The sequence below is a fragment of the Mustela putorius genome, unplaced genomic scaffold (genome assembly GCF_011764305.1).
Source record: "Mustela putorius furo isolate JIRA1106 unplaced genomic scaffold, ASM1176430v1.1 tig00000228_pilon_pilon_pilon, whole genome shotgun sequence".
NCBI classification, from domain to species: Eukaryota; Metazoa; Chordata; class Mammalia; order Carnivora; family Mustelidae; genus Mustela; species Mustela putorius.
In genome coordinates, this window is record NW_025421322.1 from 36,780,824 (window position 1) to 36,803,896 (window position 23,073).

Genomic DNA, 23,073 nt, shown 5'->3' on the forward strand with positions numbered 1-23,073 from the left:
CACCATTGCTTCCACTGCCTCTTATTGGCAGCCGTGAGACTTTCTCTCCCAAGCAGCCTGCCCTCTGGGGTCCACTAGCATCTGCCCTCCCCAGAGCGAGCCAGTGACACGTCCTCCTGGGTCCCCATAGCCATGCACGTGTCTGTGTCCGCATCTGCAGCCGCCCCTGCCCCGGCCAGCGAGGTGCGCTGGGACAGGGTCAACAACACAGTGGGACTGTGTCCGTGTGGGCGCTCGCTTCCTCTCGGAGTGGCCCTCTGCACGCGGGAAACCAGGCACCCAGAGAGGACATGACCAGTCCAATGTGGACAGCCAGCGCCTACCCTCAGGACTGCTCTGTGGGGCCCACCTGGACTCTGGCCACTTCTCCTCCTTGGGGCGCGATGGGCCGGCAAGGCTCGGGGCCTGGTCAGGTCGGCGAATGAGCGCGCCGACTCCCGCCCCCTTCTGCACACGAACCAACAGCCTTGGAGCGACGACAGCCGCTGCGGGGTCACCAGCTTCCTCACCTTTGGTGACATGTAGCATTCTGTGACTCATTAGTGCATTCATCCGCTCCCAGAAGGAACCCTTCTAGGTGCTGGAAGTTTGAGAGTGAAAGAGTCACCCCCTCGGCTGTGTGCCCCCAAAGGAGGGGGTCTCTGCAGAGGCCTAACCCAGGGCCCAGTGAGGCGTGGGGACTCACAAAATGTTTGCGGGAATGAATCAACTCTCTACGGTAATTCCCACCGAAACACTGACCCTATGTGGTCGTGAAGACAAGAGCAATGCGGTCTCTTAACCACATTCCCCGTGGGGCAAGTCCAGGGAAGTGACAAGCCAGAGGGCAGTGAGAATTGTACCAAGTGCGTTTTCTCCATTCGCTGCTCTGCCCGGCTGCATGAGGAGGCTTTGTGATGCTGCTTCCCCAGAGGGCATCCCGGTGGGGCACCCCGGTGGGCTCCGGCTTCATGGCCACCAAGGCCTGGCCCTGTTCCGCAACCCTTTGCGAGCTGAGCCCTGATTCTTCCTGGCCTGAGGACAACGGGATCCTCCCTCCACAGAACCGCACTCTCCATTCCATGGGGGAAACGCACGCCACGCCCATAAAACCAGCAGCCAGTCGGTCGCCGGAGAAAAGGAGCTTAATAAAAACCAAGGCATTTTATCCCCATTTTATAGATACGAACATCAAGGTCTACAAAGCTTAAGCAACTTGTGCAAAGTCACATGGTGGGTAGGTAAGAAGTTCAAGCCCCATGTCTCTGGCTCTCACGTGACCACTTTTGCAACATGTCAGGACGCCCCATCCCTTGCACAGACCCCCAACCCAGTCACCACTGAGGGGGGTCTAAGAAGCAGGAAGCGGCCCCCCGCCTGCCCTAAGGAGTACACACAGCGGGAAATTGAGGCAGTGGCCTGGGCACTGTGCAGTCTGGAGGTGTGCGCCCTGCTTCCCTCCCCACTCCCTGGGTGCCCGGGACAAGCGCTTCCATAAAGGCAAAATCTCCATGGATATGGAGAGGCCAGAGGAGAGACAGCAGGACAAGCATTTAACCTGCGCCTGGCCCAGACCATGCACTGGGTCCGTGCTGGCTGTCCTTGCTCCTGGAGGTGGGGAGGCTCTGGTGAGAGCACCGCGGGCCCACCTGTCTTCCTGGGCTTCAGAGAGAAGGTTCTGGGAACCTGAGTGAGAGAGGCACAGCAACCAGGAGAGAACCACAGGCCACCCCATGTCTGCCTGCTCCTCACGCTGGGAGCGCCAGGTAAACAGTGGGTGGGGTGAGTAACAGCCCCTAACAGTGTTTTTCCTTCCAACTGCAAAACCTCAGTTGTCGATGGCTTATGGAGCCAACAGCTTCTTCTTGGGACGCTGAGCTGCAACCAGGCTGGGAGGGACTGGGCCATGAGTTCACAGGGTCCTCTCGTGTGCGCGCTCCTGGTCTCCTCACAACAGCCGTGACACACAGATGAGAACTCCAAGGCCCCCGAGATCCTAAATCGCACATCTGGGATCCCGCAGCTGATGTGCAGAAGGGGCAGAGGCTGGACTTGAACCGGCAAGGCCTGTGGGCATTTCCAAGGGAACGCTGCCCTGGGTGCCCTCCGGGGAACAAGGTGGAGCTGCGGCTCCTGAAGTATCCAGCCCTGTGGTCAGCTAAGCCGGATGCAGTGCACGGCCTCCACCGCCTGCAGGTTTAGAGAGCGGAGACTCCACGCAGGCATCCAAGTCCTGGGCCGGCCGTATGTTCCCCTTCCACACTCTCCAGATGGCTTCTCGTGCCCCTCACATGTCCCCACCTTCATCAGGAGCACTGCCTGTCATGTGACTCCTCGAGGACCCCGCCCTTCCTTCAGGGCTCACTTCAGAGGGCCCCTCCGCCCTAGACCCTCCCTGATCCGGGCACCAGGCTCCTGCTCTGCCCCTGCCTTCCCACTGGGCCGCCGTCTGTCCACGGCAACCCAGAGTTTCCCTGACTATAGCATGCTCTAATGCGGGGGTTCTCAGCCCTGGCTGCACAGTGTACTGGTCTGGGGAGCTTCTTTCTACATTTTTTTCTTCCACTTTGACTGAGATATAACATTAGTCATATAGCATTATGAATCTTTAAGGGGCACGACATCATGACCTGATAAATGCATCTATTGTGAAGTGATCACCACAGTAGGGTTCACTAACATACCCACCATGTCCCAGACTTAAAATGTTTTTCTGTGATGAGAACTTTTAAGATCTATACTCTTAGTCACTTTTAATCACACAGCGCGGTCTTGCTAACTTTAGTCCCCACACTGCGTGTCCTGCTCCGAGAACTCTTTCCTCTTCTAGCTGGAAGCTTGTACCTTTTGACCACCTTCACTCACTTCCCCACGCTCTGGCGAGCCCTGATCGGTCCTCTGCTCCTATGAGTTACGTTTGTGTCTTCTATTCCACATGTAAGGGAGGTCATGGGTTACCTGTCTTCGTCTGACTTTACTACCCTTAGCACGAGGCCTTCGGGATCCATCATGTTGTTGCCAACGGCTGGATTTCCTTCCCCTTATGGCCGAGCCGTGGTCCCCTGTCCAGATGCGCCACATTTTCTTTATCCATTATCCTGGGCTTTTATCCACGCCCAGGTTGTTCCCGCGCCTTGGCTCTCGTGAATGACGCCGCAGCGAACACGGGGAGGAAGACATCTCTTCAGATAGTGATCTCGTTTCCTCAGATAGGTACTCAAGTAGCGAAACTGCTAGACCATCGGGTGGTTGTCTTTTTAAATGTCGCAAGAGCCTCCATACCATCTTCCACGATGGTGGCTCCAGGTTCCACTCCCGGCAACGGCGCGTGAGCATTCCCTCTCCCCACATCCTCACCAGCACTGGACGCCTCTCGTTTTTTTTTGGTAACAGCCACTCTAACAGGTGCGAGCTGGTATCTCGCTGTGGTTTCCATCCAGTGGGGCAGATTCACTGAGTGCAAATGCCTGAGCTCCATCCCCCAATGTGCTGCCTCACCTGGAGTAGATGGGACCCAGGCTGAAGTACATTTGGGGCACTTAGAAGTCCCGAATGTGCTGCCACTGTGCAGCAAGGGTGGAAACCCCTGGAGTGAGACGACGATGCCACTTTGCAGTGAGACAGTCTTCTGAGCCCAGCAGCTGGCCCTGACGAGGGTGTCACCAAGCCTGACTGTCACGCTGGTTTCCATCTTCATTTGCCTCTCGCTGTATGCGGAGGTTGTACACAACCCACCCAGAGCATCGATGCAGCAGGATGGGAAAATGTATCAGAGACCGCAAATAAGAGCAGCACGCATTTGCCAAGCATCTAGTTAAGCACGTATTCTTCATAGAGGCTCCATGAATTTCTAGCAGACGCACGCTACTGTTTCTTTCATCGGCCTCATGGCACGGCTAGTCTCCTGCCATGGCTGAGGCCGTCCAGGCACAGGTGCAAGGTCTCCATCGCCCTCCAGGGGACGCACAGGGTTGGTCGTCAATACATTTTTGTTAAACGGATGAGTAATAGATAAATGTAGTGTCAGCTCCAGAGACAGAGACCTGTGAACCTGGTTATTTTTTCCAGAACATCTAGCAGAGAGCTAGACATACAAGAGGGGTCTAGTGGATACTTAATAATAAAGAATAACACAGAGCAGCAGAGTGTCTCCTCAGTTTCAGGTCTGGCGTGAGCGGACACGCCCTGTGCTTTCATCTCTGTTTCCTACATCAAGCTGGGACCTACACTGGTCCTGCCTCACACCCGCCCTGCCCTCCCCCAGGGTGAATTTTTTTTTTTTAATTACCTGTAGCTCTGAGCACAGCTGAGAGAGCGTTTCCTCCACAGCAAGGGACTCTAGGAAGAAAAGAAGAAGCATGATAAAATGGGCACTTGCTGAAATGCTGTGGTTGCTAATTGCAATAAAGAAGCATACGTTCAAGTTGGCCTTAAAGTCACAGAAAGAAACACAGCTCCTGAGGACCCGCCTCCTTTCTATCTAACTTCCGAAAGGGGTCATATTTACAAGAAGGGTAAGCCTGATCTGGGGCCACATGACCCCACACTAGAAAATAATGGTCAGTATCATCTCATAGATGCTTTTCTGAGGAACAGAAGACCCCTATGTTCACACAGCACTTTGTGTGGCTCAAATGGGACCCATATTCTTTTGGGATTTTGCAGGTATGTGCACGCACAGATGATGGCTGCTAAAAGGTTTCTATAATCATGCAGATTAAACATATATATATGTGTGTGTGTATATATAATATATATAAGAGATATATACAAGCATGTATTTGTGAATATATGAAGAATATGAATAGAATAGAATAGAATATGTGTATATTCTTTAGGGTTTTCCACTCTTGTCAGTTGCAATCTTCCCTTCCCAAGCAACTTGAGGTTGTGCACAAGAGTGGCAGACGGGCAGAGTGGTTCAGTAAATGCCTGCTGGGGGAATGAATGCATGAGGGCACGGGCCTCAGGGTGCGCCTGCCTTTTCTTCCCGCACACGCACACGCGCCCAAAACTCCCTCCTGCGAGAACGAGGTAACACACAGAAAACACACCTGGGATGGCACCCGTCACTGCGATGCTGACAGAATCACAGGCTTTCTCAAGTCTGGCCCCAACGTGGGCAGGTGGGCCGCCAGCTTGAGGCGTGCCCTGGCCGCAGCCCCTTACCCAGCTCCATGTGCGGCAGCTCCGGGATGTCCCGCATGATGGCCAGGAAGTAGGCGCGGAGTCCCCCGTAGGCGCGCAGGAGCAGGCGGCACAGCTGCCGGTGCCACCGGTGGGCGTGCTGCATGCAGTTCTCGGACGGCACGTAGAAGCTCCCCTGTGGGTGGGACGGACACCGATGCGAGGGCCGCCCCGCGGGCGTCCCTGAGAACAGCGGTCGGGGCTTCGCAATCCCAGGGGAGAGAGAACTCGAGTCCCTCCCCCACCTCTCCGTGTGGGGAAAATCCTGCCATCAGCTGAGCCTCTGTTTTATGTGTTTATGTTAAAATAATAACAAGAGCAATATTCAGAGTAAAAATACCAATGAGGAGGAGGAGGTTGGCACCGACCTGGAAGGTCTGGGACAGCCTCGGGGACCCACTTGTCCTCTGGGACAAGCTCTCGTTCCCCAGAAGATGGGGACGGGCCTGAGGGTCTCCTCTCGCAGGGAGAGGAGGACTTTGTAGAGACCCTCCCGGGGGGTAGGCGAGCGGCAGGTAATGCCGAGAGGAAGGAGCACGTGCAGCTGTGAAAGGGGACGTTAGCTACGCGGTGACCACAGCGCAGGCACTGGGAGACTGATGTGAGGGTGCGGTGTCAGGGGCATCTGCTTGCAGATGTTGGACCCCCATGTGGTTTGTGCGATGAGGGAAAGGTGGCCACGTCCACAGTGCACCTGGAGACCCAGACTCGGCCGAGGAGAAGATATGACGTCTTGGGGTGAATTTCAGAACGGATTGGTTTGGGGAGCAGAGAAGGGAAGCCCTCAGGGAGGGGCCTAGGCAGCAGAGGAAGAGGGTGCCGGTCCTGGGCTGGAGAATTCCAAGGGTGTGGGCCCTGCCCGTCCATCCACAGCTCATGCAGCCACGAGTGAAGGAAGCCAATGGCTCTTCATGATCCCCTGAAGCCCTGCTCGTCCTGCCACAGGGAACTCCACATGGGGAGCTGGGACAATCCCCCCCTCCGCGTTCTCCTGGGCTGGTGATGTGGCCACCTCCTGCCTCATCTGGTCTCCTTGCTTGCTGCCATCAGAGAGGACTGAGTTGGTCCATAGGGGAAGGACAGGTCTATTAGAAGTCAATGGCCATCTGTATGTCATCTGAAGTCCCCATGGTGCCACGAGTGTGGACGATCGTGGGTGTGTCGTACTCGTGCTAATCACGGCGTCATGATGGGAAGGTCACGCAGGGTCACACAGGGTGCTCCACATCAGGAAACCGTGATGCAGGGGTCACCTAGGTCTGAGATGGTCCTAAGTCAGGTCCCTAAGAAGAAGACACTGCCATGCTACACAGCAGAGACCTCGGTCTATCCCATGGGGAGCTCAGGAGCTGCAGGGACCGGAGGCCTTGGAGGAGGGGCTGGGCCTCTGCACCTATGCACTGACCATTACTGAGTGTGGGTTACCCTAGGAGGAGGTGTGGCCTTGGTCAGCAGCGCTGTCCGACAGAGCAATCTCCAGGAAGAGGCTTGGTCGATTGCCACTGGCTACCAACAACCTCAGCATGTGAGGGAATGAATGTCTCAGGTCCGAGGAGGGGAGGGGCAGTTCACCACCACAGCCACTGAGAGACCCTCAGTGGACCCTCCGCTCCCCGGGGACTCCCCTGAAACCTCCTCCTTCCTAGTATGTTAGGAACAGAAGTCAATGCAGTTGTGGAAGGACGAGCAGAGCTGTGCACGACAGGGTGTGTGTGTGGGACTCCCCAGTCCTACGCCACTGTCCACGAAGCGTCTACGTACTCCCGTTACCTTGACCTCGTCTGGTGTTCAACAAACAGCATACAGAGCAGATGCTCTCCTTCTGACTTTCAAAGAGAATATGCATATGGCAAAAAGCTCAATATTACCAAAGGAAACACAACATAAATTGCCTCATCCCCACAGTCCATTAATGTCTTGTGGATCTTTCTAGAATACTCCCATATGTGTATGGGCATCGATATTTTATGTGCACTTAATATATGAATGTGTGTCCTGGAAACACACACAGAGACATGCACGAGTTGGAAAATGCTCTGGATGGCTCTGTACCTTGCTTTTGTCCCTTATCATGCCCCCAAAGCTCTTTCTGATTAGTTCAAATAAGTGGTAAGAACTCCAATTTCTGTTTCATAGATCAAAAGACTCTGGGTCAAAGAATCAAATGACTTGTACAAGGTCATGCTGCTTTGCCTGCAGAAGAAGTGATTCTCCAGTTCAGGTGCTAAACGGAGACAGTCCCAACCCAGAGTGCACAGGAGCCCTGGATACCAGGCCTGGTGGAGGACAGATGTGCCACCAGGCCTGTCCGCTTTGACTGAGACATAAATTTAAGTCCTGCAGGGCCTCCAGTAGCTTTAAGCAGGCAGAAGAGAAAGCAGATGGGGTTAACAAAAGCATCAGATGGAGGAGCTGGGAGCTGCCAACCTGACTGCTTCAAGCGGCCCTGGACCTCCTGCTTCCTGGTCCTGCTCACAACGGAATCTCCTTGTCACCGATGCCTCCAGTGGAAAAGCTTCCCGACCCAGTGAGAGCAAGGGGTCTTGGAAGTCTGATATTAACTCTGACTTTTAAAACTAGATGTGACTGGGTGTCATATTGACCAACAAATGACTGAACGTTCCATCTGAAACTGATGCTGTACTCCACATTTGGCCAACTGAATCTAAATAAGACAATGACAAATAAAACTAGATACCAACATCATACGGATTTTTCTCAAGAGACACATAAGGTAATCTTTGGGGAATTTCCATAGCATTGGTTCAATGTGGTTATTGAGGTAATACGAAGTCAAGACAGTAACCTCAGGAGAAATCCTGAAAGACACGTATGGCTTGAGATTATTATCAACACAACAAAGCTTGTTTCATATAAGAGTCGACAGCACAACTTTCTGAAAGTGAGCGAGCTGCTGCAGAAAGTGTGCAAGACCTCTGGGGGCTTGCGCAGCCAGCGTGGACCAGCAGGGAACAGCCCACACGCTCCCATGGGCCTTGCTCGGGGCGGCCCGAAAAGCACAATCTCCCCACACCACGAAAGGAGCGTCGAGCACCGCCCTCCCCTTGCCTTCCGTCGCCCGGTCCCCGTCTGGAAAGGAAACCCTCAATGACACGCAGGCGTCATACCAGACCGGCAGAACACTAGGCTGGGCTTGAACTCACGATGGGAAGCTCCAGGCCAGGGCCCAGCCCGCAAAGAGCAGGCACGCAGCGGCGGATAAGGAGGGCATGGCCATGACACGGCTTCTTACGGTGTCTCCTGAGGATCAAGCAGGACCGTTCTGGTAGAACGCAGACTTGGGCAACGTCCCAGGGTCATGTCAGTGGGTGGGACAAGAGGCCCCCATTGATGGCCTCCAGGAACGTGTCTACAGATTACACGGCTTGAACGTCAACAATGATCCACTTAGAAACCTACGCAAAATGGATTTTCACTCAAAGGAAGCTCTCTGGGAGCTCTGCTGGGACATGGTTTGATTAGAACAGAGGATCTGGAGGCCTGCAGGCCTGGGCTGTGCTCATGGGTGAGCCACTCACGAACGGTGTGACCGGGGTGGCCCTGGTCCTTTGAAGTGTCCGTTTCCAGTGGAAAGTGGGGAGCGCAGGACAGCCAAAGTGCTCCCGAGAGTGCCTGGGTCACACTCAGTACTTACCGGTGTTCGGAAGGTTTGCTTCACTACACAACAGAGAACGCAGGCTTGCCATCAATGCTGACCTTCCTCTAGAAGAAGGTCCCATCAGGTCGCATTGCATCTCCAGACCTAATTCCTGCCCGGGGCTCTCGATCTCTGTTCCAGGGTGCAGGCTGGGCAGCTTGCCTGTCGTCAGGGGCAGCTCACAAGGAGCTAACTGCTATCGCCCTGACCCAATCCTTCTCTTCCTCTGGTCTCCTTAGTGGCCCCATTTGGCCCAACATGTACGACAGCTGTGACATTCTCCCAGACTCCAAATTTCTTTCTCGCCTCAGACTCCGTAAGGAAGTCTTGGAGGCTCTGCCTCTACCGAGTCTTGCTTCTGCCCTCGTTTGAGTCTTTACTGTTCACTTGAATGATTCAAGCATCCCACCGCGCTGGGCTGACCTTCCTTCCGAAACCCCAGCACGTGCAAGTTGCTTTACGGCATTGCCCGTTCTCTGCAAGACAGAGCTCGAGTTCCTTGGCATCACCCTCGAAGCCGGGAGCCCCCCTCCCCCGACATGTCCAGCTCCTCTGCCGCATCTTGCCCCACAACAGAGCTCTAGTTGCTTTTCTCCTTTTAAGGGTCTGTCCTCCGGGTGGCTGAAACTCGCCACCAAGGTTCGGGTCAAACGTCCTCTCCTCTGTGAAGCTTCTTCCTCTCTCCCTCGTCCCGGGTCCTGCGCACAACTCCTAGGACCACCGTGATGTCTCCAACCTCCCTCAACACCCTGAAGGCAGAAGCAGTTCATCATTTGTCTTTAGACCTGAAACAGCACATACGATTTTGATGAGAAAAGAAAGAAAAAATGGACAACGGAGCTGCTGCCTCCTCTGGCGGGGGACGGAGGCTGGTCCTGAAGAACACAAGAGACACGGGCCTGGAGGGAAAGTCCAGGTCACCGTCACCGCCTCCTTCCGAGAACCGTGGGTTTTCCCACAATTAGGGATTTGCTACCTTGCCACAAAAAATCATGTTCTGGAGCTCTGTGTCCTTTATATAAACACACTTATTTATGCTTTATACGAGATACGTACACAACCCGATATTTATCTGGCCCGTGGTAAGCACTGATAACTTTTCATTTAATACAAACATGCCCGAGGAAGTTAAGACACATTTTGGTACCGAACTATCAGTACATCTTCTGTGTTCCGATTGTGGGAGAACACATAAATGGAATTGGGTTTTAATATTCTGTATATTTATTTGAAATAGGAATGCGGGCTCTATCAGACCTCACCATCTAGAATTCTATTAATAGTAGCCACTAGTCAGTAGATGCCTGCTGTGTGCCTGGTATTATGTTTTGGTCCCTGGATCCCTCCTCTTGATAATTCAGGGTTCTTTTTTTTTTTTTTTCATTATTATCATATATTTAATCAATGAGGAAATGACGAGAACATTAATAAGAGCTGATGCTTATTACTTGACCTTGTCCATGCCAGGCATTGTCTAAGTGCTCTACATGTATTGATCATTTCATTCTTATGCCAACCCGATAAAACAAGTACAATTATGTCTTCTCCCCACCCCGTTTTGTAGCCTGGGAGACTGAACCCAAGAGCAGTAACTCATCTGTAGGTCTGAGGGCACGTGTTGGGTCAACAGTTCAGACCCAGGCTGGGCAGGAAGCCTCACAGCCCTGAGCTTACACAGGGAACTGGGTCGGAGGAGGTTTATGTAGTATTAGCCTGTGTTTCCATGTCCAGTTTGCAGAAGGGTGAAGCCTCTGATCCCTGTTAGGGCCTGGGTTTTCAAAGGAACCCCACTCTATACATTCCAAAGAGAATCGAAACCCGTTTGGTCTAGCATTTACTTTGCAACCCACTAGCTGGGATCCCAGAAAATAGTTTCATTTTTCCATTCTTTCCTCTGGTCGGCCCCAGCCCGCTGCCCTCCTGGGGAGCAGTGCCCGATTCTCTGCCCCCACACATAGGCTGCGGCGATTAGCTGCGGGTTGACCACCAAACACCTCTTCCCCCAAACAGCTGAAATACAGAGATCACAGATGATTTCACATCAGTGTGACTTGATCTAAGCTGCCCTGACTGTCCTCTTCCCAGCAGCCTACGTGGTTCCGGGAGCAGGAGAGAGGGGAGCAGGTAGGGCCTGGGGGTCGGTGAGGGAGTGGACAGGCCCTGGTCTTGGTTACATTCCCGTCCAGGCACGTCTCCATTCGGTATCCCGTGCCTGCTGCCTGCCTTCCCTGCATGTCCCCCCAGCACTGAAGGGTCACACAAGTGACCGACGAGTGACCAGACAGTTCTGTGTGGCTCTGGCCACGAAAGAAGTGAATGTGGCTCGGTGATTCTCTCCCTCGGTATGACCACTGTCCCTGCAGCTCCCCTCCTGGGAATCGGGAACAGGAGAGAATTCACATACTCCCAGCTGCCTTCACACAGGGGACAACACGTCCATGAGGCTGACTGAAGCAACAGCTTGAAGAGAGCCACTGCCCCATTGTGACACTGAGGAGTCGCCAGAGCCCTCTAAAGGGCCATCGTGGGAAGCGGTCACAGAGGGTCCCAGCGAGGGGGTCTAGAGGCACATGTGGGTGTGGAACCCTGCTTCTCCACTCCAGCTATGTTTTCCATGCACACGGGTGCTCATCGGCATGACATCTGGCTCCTCTCTGCCCATTTGTCGGACACGGTGAGTCGGGGATAAAAAGCTGGGTTCTTCCCTGTCTTTCTTTTTGATAGCCGCACCCCTCCCCGACCCTGGAAAGCGCTTCTCTCTGTCCCCCTTGGCCCTGGCGGAGGCCTGGGGGAGGAGGTGCTCTGCTGGGAAGGCCTGCCTCTGTCCAGTGTAGTTCATTCTGGAGTTCAAGATCCAGGAGCCCCCTGATCAAAGACGTAATGAGGTCTTCTCTTAGTTTAATCTCCAGTTTGTCTATCATCTTCCTTTCGGATTGGTTCAAGACTTGGGTGGAGAGGAGATGTTCTTACGTTCCAGTCCCCCTCACACCCGACAGCAGATCTGATCTCTGAGGATGCAGCCCCGTTGCTCATGCTGTCCCACTGTGGATGCGGTACTGCCTGGTCCTCAGGACCGGAGGGAGCCCACAAGGACAGCTGCTTGGTGTTGGGCAGAGGGCTTCAGAAGACCAGTGGCCATTGTTTTCATTACTGATTCCTAAATATTATTTTCTTTCTTGTGCATAAACCTGTTTCAAACAGCAATTTTTAGAAGACACCATTTTCATTCATCTTGCTTCAACATCACTGTGATGTGCATTTTCTTTAACTTATATTTTGTGGGGCAAAGCAACAGAGTCCCATACAGAGTTCCAGTCCGGTGGACTTGGAATTACAGGAATGACCCGAGGGTCTGGGGGTCACGTCTGACCTTTGCTACTTCTCAGCTCTAACACCTTGGACAGGGACATAGCTGTCCTCATGGGGAAGAGTGAGGGTGATGGGGGGTAGTTCTCTACCTCAGAGCACAACAGACGAGCAGCCTTAGTCTCACAACCGTTACAGGTAAGAACTCCGTAAGACTCATGATGAAGAGCCGCTAACACAACTCATGGCATTTCAGTTAGTAAACTAGCCAATTCCTGTATTACCAAGAGATTTTGGACCTGTTTAGAACTTTAAAAGGTAATAATTCATTAGTAATTAAATAAATTGATGTATTGGCCCTGAATAATTCATACCATCTTGTAGGCTACCTTAACACCTGTGATGTTTCTGGCAAATGCATATACACTGCTAAAATAGATCTACTTGGTTTTAGAGAACTACATTTTCACATGATTTATGATTATGATTTAGAGCCCCACTGAGTTTCTTTATATTCTTCACCAAGTCAGCGGGGTCAGCCCAGCTCCAGGCTATCATCATGATCCCAGTTACTCTGTTTCTGCTGCCTCCTGAGTGTCAATCCCTATGCTATAAACACTTGAGCTCCAAGGGTGCCTGCATGCCTCAGTGGTTTAGGCATCAACCTTCAGCATGGGTCATGATCCTGGAGTCCTGGGATCAAGCCCTGCGTCAGACTGCCTCCTCAGCCGGGAGTCTGCTTCTTCCTCTCTCTCTCTGCCCCACCCCTTGCTTCAGCTTACTCTCTGTCTCCATTAAATAAATACATAAAATTTTTTGAAAACAAAACTGGGGAATCACATTGTCTGATTTCAAGCTTTACTACAAAGCTGTGATCACCAAGACAGCATGGTGCTGGCACAAAAAACCAGACACATACACCACTGGACCAGAGTAGAGTCCAGATATGGACCCGCAACTCTATGGTCAACTAATCTTTGACAAAGCAAGAAAAAATACACAGTGGAAAAAAGACAGTCTCTTCAATAAATGGTGCTGGGAAAATTGGACACCTATGTATAGAAGAATGAAACTTGACCATCCTCTTACACCATACACAAAGATAAACCCAAAATGTATAAAAGACCTCAACATGAGGCAGGAATCCATCAGAATCCTAGAGGAGAACATAGGCAGTAACCTCTTTGACATGGGCCACAGCAACCTCTTTCAAGACACACCTCCAAAAGCAAAGGAAACAAAAATGAAAATGAACTTTTGGGACTTTATCAAGATCAAATCTTCTGTACAGCAAAGGAAACGGTCAACAAAACAAAGAGGCAACCAATGGAATGGGAGAAGATATTTGTAAATGGCAATACAAAGAGCTGATATCCAAGATCTGTAAAGAACTCCTCAAACTCAACACACACAAAACAGATAATCATATCAAGAAATGGACAGAAGACATGAACAGACACTTCTCCAAAGAAGACATACAAATGGCTAACAGACACATGAAAAAATGTTCATCATCACTAGAAATCGGGGAAATTCAAATCAAAACCACATTGAAATACCACATTACACCAATTAGAATGGCCAAAATTAACAAGACAGTAAACAACGTGTACTGGAGAGGATGTGGAGAAAGGGGAACCTTCTTACACTGCTGGTGGGAATGCAAGTTTGCTCAGCCACTTTGGAAAACAGTGTGGATATTCCATAAGAAATTAAAAATAGACCTGCACTATGACCCTGCAATTGCACTACTGGATAGTGCAAATACAGACATAGAGAAAAGAAGGGCCATATGTACCCCAATGTTCATAGTATCAATGGCCACAATCGCCAAACCATGGAAAGAACCAAGATGCCCTTCAATGAATGAATGGATAAAGAAGATATGGTTCATATATACAATGGAGTATTACACCTCCATCAGAAAGGATGGACACCCAACTTTTGTATCAACATGGATGGGACTAGAGATTATACTGAGTGAAATAAGTCAAACAGAGACAGTCAATTATTGTATGGTCTCACTTACTTGTGGAGCATAAGGAATAACATGGAGGACATTAGGAGAAGGAAAGGAAAGGAGTGAATTGGGGGAAATTGGAGGGGGGGGGTTGAAGCATGAGAGACTGTGGACTCTGAGAAACAAACTGAGGGTTTTGGAGTGGGGGAGGGGAGTGTGGGAGGTTGGGTGAGCCTGGTGGTGGGTATGAAAGAGGGCATGTATTGCATGGAGCATTGGGTGTGATGCATAAACAATGAATTCTGGAACACTGAAAAAATAAAATAAAATAAAGTAATAAAAATAAAATAAAATATAAAATAAATAGAAAGAAATTTAAAAAAAAAACAAAAACTTGAGCTGCAGAGATTAGCTTGCACTGCCCCACCTGGAGGAACATATCCTCCAGTTGGAAGAACCAAGGACACAGGTGCACAATGGCAGGTGGGTGTCAAACCAGGAGAAACCATATGATGCTGAGTGTGTGGAAGGGGGTAAGCAGAGAAGGCTTCCTAGAAAAAATGACGCTGCAACTGAATCTTGAATGGATAGTTAGGTAGGCAAAGAAGGGATAAGAGAGGGCATGTCAAGCAAGAAACCACCACAAACAAAGACACAGAGTGAACAAATAAGTAAAGGTCAGGGAACCACAGTCTATGCTATGTTGCTAAGGCACATGAGTCCAGGAGAGAAAAGCAGGACATGGTGGGAGGTGGACAGATGGGATCTGGTCATGGAGGGTCACGTATACCACGTTCATCGAAACTCAATTCTCAGGAACTCAGAGATGCGTAAGAAGGGTGCCAAATGTGTGCCAGTACTTTTGTCAAGGGGAGAGGGGAAGGCCTACGTTGAGGCTCTGTTCTAGGATGCTGGCTTCTCACTAGATGCTGCATCTCATCCTCCAAACCTCAGGGAAGCTGAAATCATCATGTAAACTTACAAAAGTGAAATGATCCCGGGGAGATTAAGTAAATGGCCCTTGATCCCATAATTACTAAGAGACAAGTCCAGGGATCCAAAATAGCACAGCTATGTTCTTCCATCCTACAGGGCACGATTACAAATTCACCAGAATCCAAGTCTTCCTAACTGAGGGCAAGACAGTGAGAACATGGATAATGGTCCTCAGAAATGCTGGATTCATTGTCCATTGTAGGAAGGGTCAGGCGGTCACTACTCCCATCCCCACGAGCCAGTTCCTAGACCATAAATGCCAACGTATCTGCAGTATGAGCGAGTGGTCCACCACAGTGGGACTTCATGACCATTGTAACCGATTCTATTGTGGAAGCTGGAGTGGTTCACTATGGTCTCTTCAAGGCATCAAATTCTATGCTTCTGTGATTTTAATTATGAATGGCATCAAATCCCTTCAATTAGCACCAGGGCAGATACAAACTCAGCATCTGTAATTACTCTCCAACTGGGGGCTATGAGGCCGCTTATGTGGATTTGGTCCTTGGCTCTCCTCCTGGCACATCTGGTGGTCTCTTTCTACGTGGCTCGCTCTGTAGGGAACATGGAAGGTAGACCAGACAGACCAGCACTTAACATGGATTCTTTGTTCTGGTAGCAAATGTATAAGCAGCCATGTGTCTCCTCATAAGCCTCCTTATCTGAGATGCACAGAGCACCCAGACTCATGTCCAAGAGTGAGGTGGTGACAGCCTATCTCAAGGTCAGACGGTCAGTACGGGCAGGGCATGGCTATTGCTTGAGTGAGGAGAGCATGATTCCCGAGCCCACACTCCTTCTCACTGCCAATGTCTGCCTCCCTGTAGAAGATGGTCAGTGAACTTGGGTCCCCTGCTGAAACAGGTAAGTCTGTTCCAAGAGATTATTAAGGCAAATGGGAGGCCACTGCATCCATATTACTACATTAGAATGTTTACTTCTATAGGAAACCAGCTCAAGGCAAGTAGGGCTGTCACCGGGATGATCATGACCATGGTAGAAACCAAACAAGAAAATCTGTGTAAGACTTATTACTTGATTTGCCTCAGGATCAAGAGAAAGCTGTTGAATGTATGGCCATGAAGACGGTTGTGTTGACATTGCATTGCGACATTTCTGGACCTGGGCTGGGGCATCTAACTTGTTGTCCATGCTGGTCTGCCTCTACTCATGGCTTATTACACGGTAGTGCTCTGTCAGATATAGTGAGCACCTTTATGGGGTAGACAGTCCACCGTGTATCTGTGATCCTTTCATGGCTCTCCTATAACAAAGGCAATTGTTTCCAAGCGCTGTGGTGAGGAGCAACGAAGACGGGTCACAGAAGCAAGGTGCTTAGAAGGGCACCTGCCAAAGAATGGGCACTCGGCAAAGGACAGACCGTCGCATCGGGGGACAGCCAAGAGGTGTGGGCCCTCCAGGCTGCAGGGGTGTCAGGAGAGATGACCGAGTCCTGAAGCATAGGGAGGACGAGGCAGAGTGAGGATGCCGGCCACCACACCAGCGCCCAACCTGTGTGCACGCTGCCCGGCTCCTCTCTGACCAGAGGAGGTCGAGGCACAGAAAGAGGAAGTCAGAGGGGCCACAACCTCCTTCCCGACAGTCTTCCCAGCACAGGTGACCCTCCGGCCCTTCTCCTTCCAGGATCGCACACAGAGCCTCCAAGCAGTGTGAAGAGATCCCTTCACCTCTGTGTTTACTAACAAGGACGCTGCAGACCCGACATTCCTTAAGGGAGGTGACCGCAGGCGATAACATCGCGCCAGCACGGAAACACCGAGCACGCTGCGGTAGAAGGAGCCGGGTCCATCTACCGAAACGTTTCCAGCGCTGGCACTCCCAGTTTCTGGTATTTTATTTTCATTTGTTCTTCAGAGCAATTCCCCGAACGGTGCGCAATGTTCAGCAATTCTGCTAGCAGTTGACAAATTGGATTCTTAATATTTAACCTCATTGAGAACATTACACAGCTCACACCAAACAAGCCATTTAGCTGTCAGATCATCACAAAACCCCAAACACCTTTCTGATGAACGCAGTTTTCCAGTCTAGCTGGAGGAAGGCTCTGATTTGAAGGAAAAGAGAAAAAAAAAAGATACTCTTCTCCAGCTTGATCAGCTGTGTTCACATCTCTTGAAAATCAGCAGTCACTACGTGTGATGTTTGAAAAACGGGAGATGGCGTGTCGTGTGGATCGAGCGTCTGGTCCATCATCAGGATTAAACCAAACTGAGACACTAGCTCTGCAAACCGTAACGTCGCCAGAGCTGCCCCGTAGACACGCCAAGTCTCTCTATTAAACACAATTTCGGAATGCGATACCATCTGTAACATACGCTTGTTGACAGGGTTGGTTCTGTAACAAATCAAATGGCTGGAAGAGGTTAATGCATTTGGTTACTTCATAAATAGATGCAACAATAAAATAATATTATCATGGTGGTTCATTCATTACTTTCACTAATCCCATTCTGGTGTCACAGAGTGTCATCTCGGCTTTCTTTCCTCGTCGGCAGGTCACTCTCACGAGTCACGGGAGGCGGGCAGAGGGAGCAACGGGAGAGGGCGGTTACGTTCTGTCCACTGTTTTCAATGTCCTATAATTTGCCTTTGTTTTAAGGGATGCCTTCAACTCTTTGAGACTCGGCTTTCCGATCTGGCAGAAACATCTTTTGGGGATAGGACTTTAGCTTGTGGAGGATCCAGTATCGGGGGGGTTTATCTCCCTGGCAAGCTGCCGCTTGGGGACTGACGCAAGAGAAGGGCAGGGGATAAGAACTGAAAGGAAATGGGGTGCAGTGGCAGGCTGTCCAGACCGCAAGGGCCGTGGGCTCGCAGAGAGCAGAGAGAAGGCAGCAAGCCCCACGGGGCTGGGCCCGCTTAGAACAGGAGGGGCTGATGGATGTGAGCGCCCCATAAGCCCTGGACCCTGCAGCCGGAAGTCAGCCTCCAACCCAACCCAGAGACTCTGCTAGTGGCTCCCACTCCCTTCCAGAAGCCTCCACTCCAGACACCAAAGCACCAGGCCCTGCGGCTGCACCTGACCGGGCCTTCACTGCCCAACACCAGCCTGCTGGGACCCCGAGCCCGGCCTTGCACCCAGGCTGTCTGCCCCCAAGCTCGGCGCCTTCACCTCCCTGGGCCCGTGGCCCAGACGGCCGGCTAGAGCCCCACACTGTTGCTCCCAGTCAAGGAGACCCCCTCCCTTTAAGGAGCTGCTCCGTCATTTCCTCCACTCAAATGCCGCTGCTACTAATCCTTCTACTCTCAGGCACAGAAATCTCTGCCAGGAAGAGTTGGGGATGTTTCTGAGCCTGGTCGTGGGGAGTGTCACTACAAACGGTGATATTCTCGAACTACAGAGAGTGCAGGAAATGCTAATGTCGTGCCCAAGTCACTCATGCCCGCGTTCGCTCAAGAGTCTTTAAGTGGCTGTTGTTTTCAGGTAAGGCCAGGGAATAAAGAGGACTATTGGCCTGTGATTTCTGGATCCAAGGCCCATGAGGTCCGGTGTGTGTGCAGAGACGGTCGGTTTGGGTCCAGCTCGGTAGGCACTAGGATCAAGTGTACACACAAGGCCACGCGGCGCCCAGTAAGGCAGCTGCATCCCTCCGGAGCCGGTCAGGGAAACGCCATCTTATTATTTAAAAGAAATCAGCAGGTGAAAGTTGGAGGCGGAAGATGCCATAGGTGAGACCAACCTCGGGCCGAAGGAAAAGCAAAATCAAGATGATGTCGGCAGTGTGCTTTCGGGGACAACCTATGAAAATGGGGCTAGGTTTTGAGGCCCAAGGCAGCATCCGGGCCTCTCTTCTTTGTCACGAGAGTGATTTTCAGGTTCACCAGCTCGTGGGAGCCACAGGAAGACAGCACGGAGGGAAGAGAATCCAAAGAAAGCAGCTAAGTCTGGAAGCTATGTGTTGTACCCCGGGAAGCGTCCGCACAGGCAGCGGAAGAGGGACGAGAAGTGTGAAAACGGAGATAGGAAGATCCGTTACAGACAGAGTCCGCGGGAGCCCATCTCCGGCATCGGCGCGTCAGAGAGGAAGGGGCCCAGGATGATTCCGAGGTTCCTGGAGACTCACTCGAATCAGCAGCCCCGAACCCAGTTCCAGGTCCCAGGAACAGGGGAGGAGATGCAGCGTCTGAGATGAACTCTCCAGAGCCTCCGCGCCGTCACTCACAACCTTCCTGATTGGGGCCAACAGATCTCTACAGGCCTCAGTTTCCTTATCTGTAAAACGGGGGAACAACTACTACCTTCTTCACAGGGGGCGAGGGAAGAGTAAATCTGAGAATGTGTGCGCAGCCTTACGACGGGCCGGAAAAGAGTAAGAACTCTGCCAAGTTTAGCTAATATTGTTCCGTCATTTCACTGCGAGCTCACAGTGCGGCCCGAGTATGAGCCGTGGAACCACAGCCCTGCACCGTCTCCGCAAAGTCCCTGCTGGGATGGCTGGAGGCAGCCGGCGGGTAGCGCACCAAACACTGGGACTGGGAGGCTTCCATCCAGCGTCTGAAGATTACCCAGGGACAAGCCTCAGCAGGTTGCACCTGCCCTCGGGGCCCAGGCTCCCCTTCTATGAGAAGGGTTAACCCATCCTGGGGCTGTGATGAGACTCGGCGTAATACCAGGGCCAAAGGCCTTTGGGACAGAGAGCACAGTGAAGCTCAGGGATCATGGCCCCACAGCTGGTCACAGCAGTGCTGACTCTCAGAAAGGGCAGGTCGGGTGTCCTGGGAGGGAGGCGTGAGCCGTGCGTGCTGCCTCCCTCACCTCCGCCCCGAAGGCCCCCAGCCCAGAGGCAAGGCTGAGCAAGGGTTAGAGGAGTCCCTGACGCCGCAAGCAGACTTTCTGGCTGTGGGGAGCATCAGTTTTGCTGAAAGTTCTCCTGGGAAAGTGAATGAGATCGATTCTTCGCTACACAGAGAAAGCAGCCAGTGAAGCAGAGAGAGTGGCGAGAGTCACCGAGGAATGAGATTGTCTCCAGTAGCTCATCCCGGAGCAGACGGCGGCCACAGTGAAAGGGACAGCCAGCACGGCCCAGGGCCTGCAGACACACAGCCCGTCTGCCCCCCCACCGTGGCCGGAAGACAAGATTCCAGAGGGCTGCGCTGCTGGGTCTACCTGAGGAAGAGGAGATCCGCACGAGGGCTGGTAGGGGGTTGCTCGCCCCAACAGCTGTAAGTGACTCCAGCAAAACCAGCTATGAAGCCATCATCAACACGATCTACCATCAACACGAGGGAGTGAGTTCAGGGCAAGGGGGGGGGGGTCTCTGCCGCACTCAGGGATCCGACTTTGATCAGACTTTAAAGCACTCAAGCATCTGGCATTTGCCAAGAGCAGCTGCTTGCCCACTCCAGTACCGCCACCCTGTAAGGAAGCCAACGGTCTGCCCCAGGGCCTTTGGTCTAACAGCGAAGACAGACGACGGTCTCCAGTGGAGTGGGCTGGGCACCACGCGGGCAGCGTGAGAGCAGTGAGCCAGTCTGGGCAGTCAGGCTGAGCCTTCTGGGGAAAGGAATATTCATTCTGGATCCTGAAAGATGGACCAGGGGAAAACAGGAAGGAAAAAAAAAAAAAAAAAAGAATGTCTCATGTTGTGCCTTTCTCACGCACTGGAGGAAGAGATGTGGTCATTCCACTGTTCTCGCTCGTGAGCAAGGTGGTGCCTGGAAGCTGTTCACGGATTCTGTACCGAGCTGGACAGCTAGTGATGGAGGAGATGCTGGAGAGGGAGAATCAGCTCCCCACGGTCTGATTTACCCACAGCAGCCTGTGTCCTGGCAGGCGCCACAAGAAGCACGTTCACGGAGCATGAACCGTGTCTTTGGAAGAGAGCCCCATGGCTCAGGGTTTTGTAGGGGGTAACTGAGGCCAGAGACCCCATAACTAGTGGGTTCCAGAGTTGACTCCGGCCCTCGGCTATGGAGTCTAGCAAACTTCTTCACTTACTAGCGGTGTGAATTGGGACAAATAACACCACGTCTCAGTGCCTGTCTCCCGATGACACCACAGTTACAACCGCGGTAGCCTCGTCCTTGTTGTGAGGGTTTGTGGGACCATCGACGCAAGCACTGGCTGTCATGAACGTCGTCTTCAGAAGCGCCACCACCCTTCGGCACCTGGTAAGTTGCAATCTACATTTAAACAAGTGGTAGCTACGTGGAAAACGTGCTTTCTGGCTAGAATTACCCATGTATCTCTGGAGACTCCTATCCAGACAACAACACGGTACAGTGGAAAGAGCTTTTAGCTTCAGTGTTGGGAGAATGATTTGGGAATCTCAATGACCTCCTCCATAAGATGCGGAAAAATCAGCCTTGCATGTCCCTTCATCACCTGGCTACTCCTCTGTTCCCTCATCGCGGTTTTGCCCAGGAAGAAGGAGAAAGCACACCCCCGTGTCCAAGGCACTACCTATGCAGTGTTCAAGAAAGACACGGTCCCTTTCTTGATGCTTTGGCAGTGACGGGGACAGACTGGGGACAAGATAAGATATAGGATGTTACTATGAAAGAGCCATGGGAAGAAGAGAGAAAATGTGAGTGTTTCTTCTGGGCAGGGTGTTAAGTCGAGAGAATTCTCATTCCTGTAACCAAAACGATGTCTCTCTTCTAAGTGACAGCGGGACTATCTGTGGAAGGTACACCTAACCTACACCCTTTCATGCCAAGGATAATCGAGAGACTCTGATGGATGTAAATTTCGTGTTTATGGAAGCTGGGTAACAGATTAATTCCAAAGATGTGAGCAATGAGACTCTGGCAGAAAATAAAAATCAAATCTATCCAAATGTAGCTTTTGAGTTAACCAAAAACCTTTTGTGCCCATGAGCAAAACCGGTAATAATTCTACCTCTATGACTTCTAATTGTAGCTGTGCTAAAAACGGAGGGCGGGGGGAAGAACAGAGAAGGAAAACAGGAGACAAGCACTCCCACTTACTCAATATTCACCACGTGCTGGTCAGTGCAAAGACATTAACCATGAGAACAGTGCATGGGGCTAGCATTGTGTTCTGTTGCTAACCACCACGTAAGTCAGTGCAACACACCAAAGGCACAGAGCATGACTTTGGAATTACATGGAGGTGGGCAAATACCTGTCCTCAGGAAAGACGCCTAGCCTCTCAGACCCTTAGTTTCTCTACCTGCAACACAGGCCTCACACTGAGAAATGCTGGCAGATCATGGGAGACTCCATAGACATGATGTTTGCAGAAACTGAGCACTGTATCACGTAGAGCCTCCTGGTGTGTGCTACGGTCACTGGGCCTGCACTCGAGAGACCCTGTTCAATGATCTCTCTCTCTTGAACACACACACACACATCCCATATATGGTTAGCCTCAGCAACACAGCAACAGCTTACCTGGCATTGGCAATACACCCTTCAAGAAAATGAAATTGAACTAAAGTAACAAATAAAACCATTTCTAAGATCCCAACAATAAACATAAGTTGAAATGGGTTGAACACATTGCAGGTGATTAAGAATCATGGCTTACTTCCCGGGCGGAGCCAACACACAGTACACGGGTAAATGCCATTAATAATCACCCAGCCGAACACCAGCGACTTGGTCTCTATGGGAACAGAAGGTAATATTACACCACTGTTCTTTGATGGATCTTTTATTATTTCAGTATTTGAAAAGTGATTTTTCAAGATGATAGAAACTATCAAACACATTGAATTATGCATAACACGGGAGATACAAAGTGTGGGGTCTGGAATATTCCTTCGGTCCTGCTCATTTTTCTGGGAGGAAAGAGGACATTGATGGGGAGAACAGGCTGATATTGTGGAGAAGGGATCACAATATCCAGTCCTCCTGTGATTCCTTCAATTGCCAAGCCCAGAGATGACCTCTGGAAGATTTCATCCCAGAAGACGGACTTCCTGCCTTCAGTCATTTTACAAAAGCCTGCCAGGGACCAGAGTCATGCTCAGAGCCCTAGGCAACTCAGGGAGAGCCCTCA

General features: G+C 51.5%; 1 protein-coding gene across 1 annotated transcript in view; it reads right to left on the reverse strand.

Moving 5' to 3' along the window:
• The window catches only part of FAM135B (family with sequence similarity 135 member B), a 275,652-nt gene that overhangs the window by 39,800 nt on the left and 212,779 nt on the right, over positions 1 to 23,073 (reverse strand). The window contains exons 8-9 of the mRNA XM_004743599.2: positions 5,149 to 5,302; positions 4,268 to 4,317 (exon numbers count right to left, since the gene is read on the reverse strand). Of these exons, the coding sequence (XP_004743656.1) occupies positions 4,268 to 4,317; positions 5,149 to 5,302 (204 nt within the window). The remainder of the gene's footprint in view (positions 1 to 4,267; positions 4,318 to 5,148; positions 5,303 to 23,073) is intronic.